General features: G+C 45.3%; 1 protein-coding gene across 3 annotated transcripts; it reads left to right on the top strand.

Annotated features, from left to right (window-relative positions):
* The first annotated feature begins 321 nt into the window (after positions 1-321).
* Positions 322-9,341, top strand: LOC129853267 (cdc42 effector protein 3-like). Of its 3 annotated transcripts, none has more exons than XM_055919156.1 (3): positions 322-950; positions 7,494-7,642; positions 7,760-9,341. In XM_055919156.1, exon 3 carries the CDS (start codon positions 7,768-7,770, stop codon positions 8,779-8,781), a length of 1,014 nt encoding a protein of 337 aa, XP_055775131.1. In that variant the 5' UTR covers positions 322-950; positions 7,494-7,642; positions 7,760-7,767; the 3' UTR covers positions 8,782-9,341. The 3 variants fall into 3 exon arrangements, with proteins under 3 accessions (XP_055775131.1, XP_055775123.1, XP_055775114.1); XM_055919148.1 differs by adding an exon at positions 1,700-1,888 and having other exon boundaries at positions 323-950; positions 7,494-9,341; XM_055919139.1 differs by having other exon boundaries at positions 323-950; positions 7,494-9,341.
* Positions 9,342-10,766: the final 1,425 nt, after the last annotated feature.

Below are 10,766 nucleotides of genomic sequence, written 5' to 3'. Positions count from 1 at the left end.
ACAAAATCAAATCAAATTGTATTTATCACATGCTACCTAGACAACAGGTGTAGACTAACAGTGAAATGCTTACTTACGAGTGGGTCCATTTCCAACAATGCAGAGTTACAGATAAGATAAAAAATGTAATTAAAACGATGCAGTATGAAACAGCGAGAATGTGAATGAATATACCGGCATGAATATAGTTAAGAGAAATAGTGGGAGAATGAGTGTCTTAATGTGTGTGCTAATAAAATAGACAGGGATAGTTAGTGTAAGAGAGAGAGAGAGAGGGACCAACCCCCTCAATACAGCAAGCCATGTGTCTGCTGTATGCCCACTAGATTTACAGAGCAGCTTTTATCAGATCAATGCAGAGAGAGAGTGGAGAGGAGGAGAAAGAAGAGAGAAAGAGAGAGAGAAGAGAACACAGAGCAAGATATTGTAGTTTAAGAGAGAGGGACAGAGAGCAGACAGTTTTTAACAAAAGGACAGACTTCCAGCGCAGCAGCCAGCAGCAGCAGAGGCAGCATACTGATCCTCCATACAGTAACCTAGCTGTCCAGCCTGCCCCCCAGCCTGACCTCTCTCCACCCCAGCAAACAGCTGTCCAGCGACAGGAGAAAGAGAGATTGGGGGGCGCTCGACACACCAGGGAGCAGAAGGAGAGGATCCCACTCGTCCCATCCCACAGCCTGCACTAAAAACGTCTCGAACTGTGGCTAGGAAAGCAGACAGACAGATAGACAGACAGGCACAGGTGCTGCAGACGGCAGTCATAGGGTAGGAGGAGACTACAGTTCCAGAGAGGAATAGCTAGCTCGAGCTTCAGCCAGCACCAGTGAGTCCGGGAACCACACGCTACACACACCTCTTCAGCAGTCAGCACTAGGACCGAAGACCTTCAGGAGGACAGTGGACACCTCCTTCTGACACGAACCAGGAGCTCATCACAGGAATTACAAAAGGTGAGGGAAAACTGGGTTTTAGACCTTTTAGTTTGTAATGTGTAGGATATCTCTGGCATTGTATCATGTACAGTGACATTCTGGTAAAACCTTCAATGGGACTAAGTATTCAGAGGGACAATGTTGCTGTTAACTTGGTTCACCTTCAGTGTTGGATGTCTTGCTTCAGTTTAGCAGTTAAGAACGTTGAGCCAGTAACCGAAAGATTGCTGGTTTGAATCCCCGAGACCACTAGGTCGAAAAATCTGTCGATGTGCCATTGAGTAAGGCACTTAACCCTAATTGCTTCTGTAAGTCTGTCTGGATAAGAGCATCTGCTAAATGACTACAATGGAAATGAATATGTATCATTGAGTTTGTAGTTGATGGGTCAGTGGTCAGGTTCTACTAAATGTTTGAACTGTGATGATTGGTGTTCAGTTATGGATGTAAAGAGTGCAGGGGTCCAGAAATGTTATTGCACTACACAACAAGGGGTGAACAGTTAGGGGCAACCTGACACCATCTCTTTTGTTCCTGGAGGGGACATTTTAAGCCAGGCAACACACTTCTGACATGCTCTACTGATATGTAGCGCTTTGCTTTGCGTTAATCTCACGAGTGAACAGATTTGGAGAGGTTTCCGCCGGGTTTTTGGAGGGATTTCAGAATATCGAGCCCAAAAAAGACTGCATTCATCACATTGCCAGTGAGTGGTTGTGTTGACATTCCCTTCATGTCTTTTCTGCTTTGATATGGTTTCCTGCCAGGCCCTGCCAAGTACAACTGAGCAGAGAGCAGAACACATGCTAGCGGATGGCACGGGGTAATCGCTGAGGGCTGGTGTGGAGAGGCACAGAGGAGGGGAGAATCAGACAGAACAAACACTACTCTGCATTCTACTACACTCCCACCACAGCCACACCATGCCCCAAGAGGAACAACTGCCTATAATTGAGGTTTCTATATGTAACAGAACAGTTCCAACCAATTATCTCTGAGTGTCTTCTAAGGGATGCCATTACCATCTGCTGTTGTATGCCCTGGTTCTTTTTTTAATCGCGGCCCAAAAGAGATGGTTGTTTGTCTATTCATGGTCATGTGAGAATTTAAGGGGTTAAAGGTTAGAATTTAAAAAAACAGTCCAACATACATACTGTATATCAAAATGTATAACTCATTTTTTCAAAACTCCATGTTCAGTGAAGAAAAAGAAGCGACATCCCTGTAACCCTGAAATCCCAGTAATGCTAGTATCAGACAAACATTTGCTTGAAGGACGGAAGGTGATGGTTTCATTTTTTTAATGAAGGGCAGTGGCTTAAATAGGTCAAAATGTGAGCCGAAGTGTGAGCAGCCTCAATGCTTAACCGTAGGCCTCTCTAGCTCCGCCACCCATGTGATGCATTTCTGTGTACAGTGAGACCAAACTGCAAAGTGTCATGATAGGCACTTGTCTAGACCAGGCTTGGGCAACTCCAGTCCTCGGGAGTCTGATTGGTGTCACACTTTTGCCCCAGCCCCAGCTAACACACCTGACTACAATTATCAACTAATCATGATCTTCAGTTAAAAATGCAATTAGTTTAAATCGGGTGTGTTTGCTAGGGATGGGTTGGAAAAGTGTGACACCAATCAGGCCCCCGAGGATTGGAATTGCCCAGGCCTGGTCTAGACTACAGCACGTTTACACAAGCTCTAATAACAAGATGACCCAGATAGTCACATGAATTCATTGGCGGTCTACATCTCCGAAACAGACTGTCGTGAGGAGACGAGAGATGTGGTCAAATAACAGGACCCCACGGCTCTCACCCTCCAAAATCATCTGTCCATTACCCCGAACCCTCGGTGCTTCCCGAGTCTACTACAGTCTTCTCTGCTTACAATAGCTAACACCGCTAAACTGGGCCTCACATTGCATTCCCCATCATGTCTGTAATGAACCCAAACCAGTTCTAAAAGGCTGGAGCGGCTCCAGCTCCCCATCCTGCCTACACAGCTACAGACAGCTGACCCAATGACACCGAAGCTTTATTTGCCACTCTCGATGATTGGACCGGTGCTCAGCGACCACTTGTGAGGAAGTCGCCAGCAGATCCCCCCCCCCCCCTCCCCCCCTTTTCCCCTGAGTTGTAAATGAAAACCCATGACCGCATTCTGCAGAGGCGTCGCGGCGGGCCCCGAGGCTGGCAACGTACGCGTGCCGCGCTCATTGCTCCTTTTGGGCCCTGTTCCAAAAGTAGACTGTGAATCTGGCCCTTGGGTAGGAGTTAGACCAGTATGCACCTGCTCAACTTCTAACACCCGCCAGAGACAAAGATTTATTCATGGGGTCAGCAGGCCAAGGGGTTGCTCATTGGCATTGTAATCTGATTCCCTCTTTAACTGCCGCCGGATATCAGCCTACTGTGGCTAATCACGGGGAAACTGTGAGCTAAGCAAGAGAATGTGTTCTCATTTGCTTGATTGAAAAGCTTGATTGACAAATGGAATTGCAGAAGTTTGGCACATTTAGGAGAGCGTTACAGATTTTTTTTCCCTCCTGTGAAGTTGTCATATCCTTAAGTTTGTTTGTACCAGCCATGTTGTAATTTAGGACAATTTCACAACCAGTGAAAGTTTCGTTTAAATATTTATATCAGATATTTTTGCTTTTATACAGCTTGAGTCCGCTATTGGTTATCCTCTCTGGAAAAAAAGGGTTAACTGACTGAGCTGAATACCCCTTCCTTTTTAATTTACTAGTGACCTCTGACATTCCAATAATGACTGCCAAATGCAGCCAAACTCCACTCCACCGCGAGGATGATCAGTTGGAAGGTCCTCCGCTTTCCCTATACCAGCTGACACCTCATGGGCCACGGCTGGCAACCTTGATTTACATGCATAGCGGATGTCTCTCTATGCTATCGGATGTCTCTCTATCTATACTATCAATAGTCTAACTCTGTAGAAATAGACTGCCAAGACAAATTCCCTCTTGGCCAGCAATGAGAAATGTGGCTTTGCGGAGGATTGCTACAGAGTTATACTACTGATTCCAAAACAACATGATCATCCATCATAAAACATCAGCAATGCATTTCCCATGACACTTGAGAAAAGCAGATCTGTATTCCATCTGCACAGACCCAGCAGGTGGTCTGGCTTTGGGCAGTCCAATGATCAATAAGACTGGCAGACCGTAGTTGCCTTAGCCCGTGACCTTATTCTGCAGTGTGGGACTCTAATTTAAGGCAGATAACGTGGCTGTAGCTGCAATCACAGCACAGAGCACATACATTGGACCGAACCCATGAGAGGAAGGGTTTAGGATTTGGAGGTTTGCCTGTGCTTTTCTCTGACTTCCTATTGGAACCCAATTCCCAGCTGCAGTGAGCTTTCAAGGTCAAATGGAAACGAGCAGTATGGAGAGATGGAGAGAAAGGGAGGGAGGGAAAGGTAGTCAGATGCTATGCGAGGCAGGGGATCTTTGTGTTTTCTTTTCTGTTCCTTCAAAGAAACACTGCAGGAGTGTTTTTCTGACGGTCTGCTATTCATCTTTCTCCGTCTTTCTTTCTCACTCGCTCGCAGTCGACACGCAGTAAACAAACACACTCTCCTTCTCGCACATGGAGCTTTTTCAAATCTGCTTGCCATCTCCCCTGAGCCTAGTCGAGCAAACACTGGCACTCACTCCAACACTCACTTGCACACGGCTCTTAAGACAGCAATGCTGCCGTACAGACCCACTCACAGATATTCTGCATCCTTCCACCCTGCTTGTCATGTCTAAATATAGAGCCGCAGTGCTTGTCAAGTGGCAAGTTTATTTGTGTTGCAATGCCCACCGCTTCCCCCCCCCCCCCCCCCCCCCCCCCCCCCAGTGAGAACATTCTCTGAACCACTTCACATAGCCTACCATACTGTATGTTCAGTTTTTGGGCGCCTTTTGTGTTGTTTGAGAAAGTAATGCATGGCCATTGTTGTATTAGACGTAACGGGAAGTAAAACTGTATTTAGTACATAAAATGGTGGGATCCTCATTTATTTAGTCTCGTGCACCAAGTGGCTGCTGTTGAAAGAGACTGTTGTATCTGTTGTCTTCAATGTTATACTGGCATCTGGTCTGCAATCCAGACTCAAACACCATGCCAGGTGTCCATGGCTGTCCCCACTAAACATGTACAATGGATAAATGTAGCTAGCTTACTTGGTGAGCCTCTGATAAGGATTGTGCCTTTCTGTTGGATGCAGTGTGTTCCCCTTCGAAGTCTGCTGCACGCAGATGGAATGTGGATGCTTTCTCAGTCAAACATTTTTTGGGTGGACTTGGCCGCCCAGGCACATTTGTGTAGCGGTGCACTCTGTCAGTGAGGGTCACTGCCGACAGACCTCTCACAAGTAAATATGTCTATAAATGGGCAAGCACTCTCTCACTCTATCTACTCTCTCCTCTGTATTGCTCCCTCTTCTCCCTACCCCCTTCATCTTAGCCGCTTCCCCTCCTCAACCTCCCCCTCCTCAGTGTATTTTTCACTTTCTTTGTGCGCACTAGATTCTGTCAAGTGCCACAAATTTTTCGCCCTTGATCAATTCCTCCTCAACATGTGTTACTGCAAGTACAGCAAAATCATGTGCGAACATTGCAACACATTAAACTTCTAAGCAAACAACTGAAAAACAATCTACTGTAATACCTCTTGACAATTATGATTATCCTGATGCTTTGTAGGCTTATCGCACTGGGCACAAGCTGGCTGAATCAACATTGTGTCCACGTACACATGCATACACACACTCGCATTCAAACGAACACACAGACACTTGCACACATGTAAATAGTGCCAGACAGACACACAAATGCATACAGTAGGCCTTGCTGTTTTGATTTTTGTTGTCCTTGATGTCTTTTGTTTTTGCATCGTTGTTTTCTGTTGTTGCTTTCCTTTGTTTTTGTCTTTTTTTCCTATCTTGTTATTTTTGTTTGTTGTTGGACAATTGGGTCGGTGGTGGTTTTAGAAGGCCAGCATCCCAGAGTCGCCTCTTCACTGTTGACGTTGAGACTGGTGTTTTGTGGGTACTATTTAATGAAGCTGCCAGTTGATGACTTGTGAGGCGTCTGTTTCTCAAACCAGACACTCTAATGTACTTGTCCTCTTGCTTAGTTGTGCATCGGGGCCTCCCACTCCTCTTTCTATTCTGGTTAGGGACAGTTTGCGCTGTTCTGTGAAGGGAGTAGTACACCGCTTTGTACGATATCTTCAGTTTCTTGGCAATTTCTCGCATGGAATTGCCTTCACTTCTCAGAACAAGAATAGACTGAAGAGTTTCAGAACAAAGTTCTTTGTTTCTGGCCATTTTGAGCCTGTAATTGAACCCACAAATGCTGATGCTCCAGATACTCAACTAGTCTAATGAAGGCTAGTTTTATTGCTTCTTTAATCAGAACAACAGTTTTCAGCTGTGCTAACATAATTGCAAAAGGGTTTTCTAATGATCAATTTGCCTTTAAAATTATAAACTTGGATTAGCTAACACAACGTGCCATTGGAGCACAAGGAGTGATGGTTGCTGATAATGGGCCTCTGCATGCCTATGTAGATATTCCATTTAAAAAATCTGCCATTTCCAGCTACAACAGTCATTTACAACATTAACAATGTCTACACTGTATTTCTGATCAATTTGATGTTATTTTAATGGACAAAAAATGTGCTTATCTTTCAAAAACAACGACATTTCTAAGTGACACCAAACTTTTGAACGGTAGTATATATATATATATATATATGTTGTTGATTTAATGTTAATTTCACGTTAGTTAACTCAACCAAATGTAAATCAAAACTAGACGTTGAACTGACTTACGTCTGTGCCCAGTGGGATGCCTGGCATTTTGGCTAATATTACAATTGAAGCAGAACATCCAGCGTATCAAAGTAAAAACAAAACCCATCTATCTCTCCTCCGTCAATTTGCTCTCCTAACTCAACCCCCCCCACACCCCCCACCTTCTATCTTGGTGCGTGTCTGGGCAGTAGCTCTCTCCTCCATCGCCTGCCCTGCCCTGATCCTATTAAAGCCCCTTCACATCACTTTAACCAATCTGCAGTCCAGCTGTTCCATATTAGCACGTGTAGAAGGGTAGAAGGGGCTTTGAGAGGATCTGAGTTGAGGGGCCTGAGCCCGGGCTTCAGTTCAGCAGGTCTAACCCTCGAATCAGATACAGGGGGTTGAGGGGAACTGGGGATGAGGACGTTCCGTGCTTGTCCACAATTTCTTTTGGGTCTTGTGATGGTAACTTTATATTGTAATCAGAATAGGGATTGACATGAAGTGTAGATCATTATTGACAGATCAGTAAGGATTCTAGGAAGAAGTTGGAGAAATGTATAAATGTGTCAACAATGCGACTCAGTTTGTTATGTGAATATTGAATTTTTATGTAAAATGTAACATTGACTCAAGCATCTTGGCATAAAACATACCCCATATTTTACTAATAGACTAATAAACTGTGTTTTTTGGGGGAAACTGTATAAAATATCTGATCTCCTTTTGTTCTCTTTCTATCTTCAGAAAAGTGGCCTGTTGCCCACTCTGCAACCTCGCAGACAACACTGGTGAGAACTTGGACTCCTGCTCAACTTGGATTTCCTGATTAATGACACAAAGATCGAACCTATCTTCGGAGCAGGCAAAGACAACACAGCCGTTTCATTGAAAATGTAATTCCACCATCTCCGCAGGGAGACCTTGTGTTCAGTGTGAAGTTCTTCACCAATCCTAACGTTCTAGGAGTGTTTTCCTCCCTTTGTCCTTTATCTCTGAGCTCTATTCGACAGTGACCACCATGCCTGCCAAAGCACCCATCTACCTGAAGTCCACCAACAGCAAGAAAGGCAAGAAGTGTCGTCTGAGGGACATCCTGTCCCCAGACATGATCAGTCCACCGCTGGGGGACTTCCGCCACACCATTCACATCGGAAAGGGCGGCGAGAGGGACGCCTTCGGGGACATGTCCTTCCTCCAGGGGAAGTTTGAGCTCCTGCCTGGGAAAGGTGAGGTGTTCCGTCCGCAATACGGCGTCCACAATGAGTTCCTGCGGGCCAACAGCGCATCTGATGCCCAGTTCACCGAGACGCCCTCCCCGGTTCTGAAGAACGCCATCTCGCTCCCTTCTATCGGGGGGTGCCAGGCCCTCACCTTGCCCCTCCTCTCCACCAATGTGTTCTCTATGCCCGTTAAGGAACCACTGGATAGCATGGGAGGGCGGGTTCCTACCCCTCCCCTAGGGGGCCCAGATGGGACTGATAAACTGGAGATTCTGGAGATGGAAACCCTGTTGTGTTCCCTTGAGGTCTTAAGCAGCAACCACACCAAACCTCCTACAGGGGTCACATCCAAACCAGACGTCCTGCTGGATCTGATAGAGAAACCAGAGAAGCCAAAGACGAAGAAAGCAAAAAAAAGCAATTATGAGAATTATAATATTGAAAACGGTTATGAAAAGCCTACACCAACCTATTACATTAACGGCAACAGCAATGGGACCTGCAATGGTAACGAAGGCTTCAACGGCAACGGCAACTGCAATGGCTTTGGAAGCTTTAACAATGACATTACCCTCTGCTATGAGAAAGCGCTCTCTGACTGCAATGGAGACTGGGTGGACAGGGACAGCGGGGTGGACGAGGGGCGCATTTGCGACATTGACTTTGAGTTCTGCAATGACAAGAGGGTGTCACAGGATTCCATCTCCTACATCACTGGTTCCCTTTTGTCACTTGAACTCGATTTGGGCCCATCCATTCTTGATGATGTACTCAACATCATGGGTGACCCCAAGGTAAAGAGCAGACCTTGAGCAATGCTAAGGCTAGTGAGTTGAAAGGGGAAATATAGAACTTAAGAGAGAACTAGGAGAAAAGACTCACAAACCTGTCAAAATATTGTCCATGGCATGTGGATATTATTGTGATGGAAATTAACTTCAGTATGCAGCGATGATTTTGTCCTTATTTTCTGAAATACATTTCTGTCTTAGCGTCCTTAGGGTTTCAATGCTTTTTCTGTTTGTGCGTTGTGCTACAGGCATGAGAGATGCATGCGCTGTTGAATTACAACTAAACCCCAGCCTATTTTGCAATCTATTTTAGTGTTTTTTTTATGTTATTATCCCGGTTTAAGCTGTAGATATAAAAAGATATGTGTTCTGAAGTAGTTATTGCGTTGATGCACAATCTAAAGCTCTGTTCCTCAATATCTAAATATAATGCATCTTGATGACTTTTAATGTGTTTATCAAAGCACTATTTTGTTTGTCACATGACCATTTTATTAACAAAACTACAAAGATCCTATGCATACTATACAGTGCTTGTGTTTTTGTTATATAGCGTTAATAAATAAAATGTGTCCTTTTTCCCCCTAAGTTTTTTCAAAAGTGAAATCATTTGTGATTCGGCAGAGTTGTATCCTTGGTGGTATGAGAACTTTCAGAGGAAAAGACAGAGGTTTGAGATAGAGCGTAAAGGACGACAGGCCTGCACAGTACAGTACACTTCAGTACAGGTAAAAAGCAAGAAGGCGTGAGGAGAGAGATGCCAAACTGAAACACACAGAGACAGTGGAAAAGAGAAGAAGGACAGAATGGCTTTCTTTCTCTCGCCTTCTGGCATTCTTTACATTCTCCTTCACTGCCCTGCGGTGGGAGCACTTGTGGGAGGGCACTCCTTGATCTGCTCAACCAGGCGCCTGCTCCTTTTGTTTGCGTGCCGATGGCACAAGCATAGGAGGGGTCTTTAAAATTCCCTACATTCCACCAATGGAGCACATGCATCTAGGAGCGGGCATAAATCAGCTGTTTAGAGTTGAAGGGGCTTTAAACCCACCCATCAATCAGTGTATAGTGGCGTTGGGATTGTAAAAATCTCTCCGCCTACCCACAGGCAAACTATGTTCAGTACAAAGAGATGGATGGCCACTCACCTCTGTCTAGCTACAATAAAGGAGGTGTTGGCGTAGCAGTGTTGAGGCAACAAGGGTAAGTCTGAAAGGGTAAGGCAGCTGTAATTACCAACGCCTGTACCCTCTTAACCACCGCCCTCTCCCCCTTATATACAATCCTCATCCCCATCCTCCATCTCCTCTTATGGTCTCTGAGTGGTCACATGCAGGCTAAGTGTGCCCCCCACCGTGTCCCATTAGATGTCTTAAGAACCAGCTATGGGGCCACTTTAACCGGCATAGGACCCCTTCAGAAAACATAGATAAGGCCAGCCACAATAATACCCCTGCGGAACATTTTTCACAAGCTACATCCCGTTCCCAAATGATTGTGTTTGTTTTAGAAAGTTCATTTCGCATGCGAGTTCTGAGTTCGGTTTGCTTCCATTTTTGTAGAGGAATAACTAGAGGTGATAAACCTCCACCAAATGGTTGGGAGACCTCAATATGTCCGTGAACAACAATGTAAAACCTGGCCGGGGGCGGGCATCTCGTGCTTGGCTGAACCAGGTGCGAGGAGGAACAAATCCCGCCGCCCGTCATGCAAAATGAAGGTGGTAGCTAGCAGATGCCCTGACCAGTGGAAATTCCTTGGATGAATTTGAAAGAGTTTTGCATATGTCACTTCTGTAGTTTCGAGCACAACTTCTGAGTACTGACTAGTAACGGAAATCGTGCTGCTGAGGAAGAGGTCATGACTGTGTTCATACCTGTAATGGTACATCATTGAGTTGATGACAGTCTTCAGAGGACAGTTGTGTAACCATACATGTGTGGCTGTAGTATGTTGTGTAACAAACTGCATGTACACAACATTAGGATCACCTTCCTTCCATATTGAGT

The sequence above is a fragment of the Salvelinus fontinalis genome, chromosome 1, assembly GCF_029448725.1.
Source record: "Salvelinus fontinalis isolate EN_2023a chromosome 1, ASM2944872v1, whole genome shotgun sequence".
Classification (NCBI taxonomy): domain Eukaryota; kingdom Metazoa; phylum Chordata; class Actinopteri; order Salmoniformes; family Salmonidae; genus Salvelinus; species Salvelinus fontinalis.
This window is presented reverse-complemented; position numbering and strand designations above follow the sequence as displayed.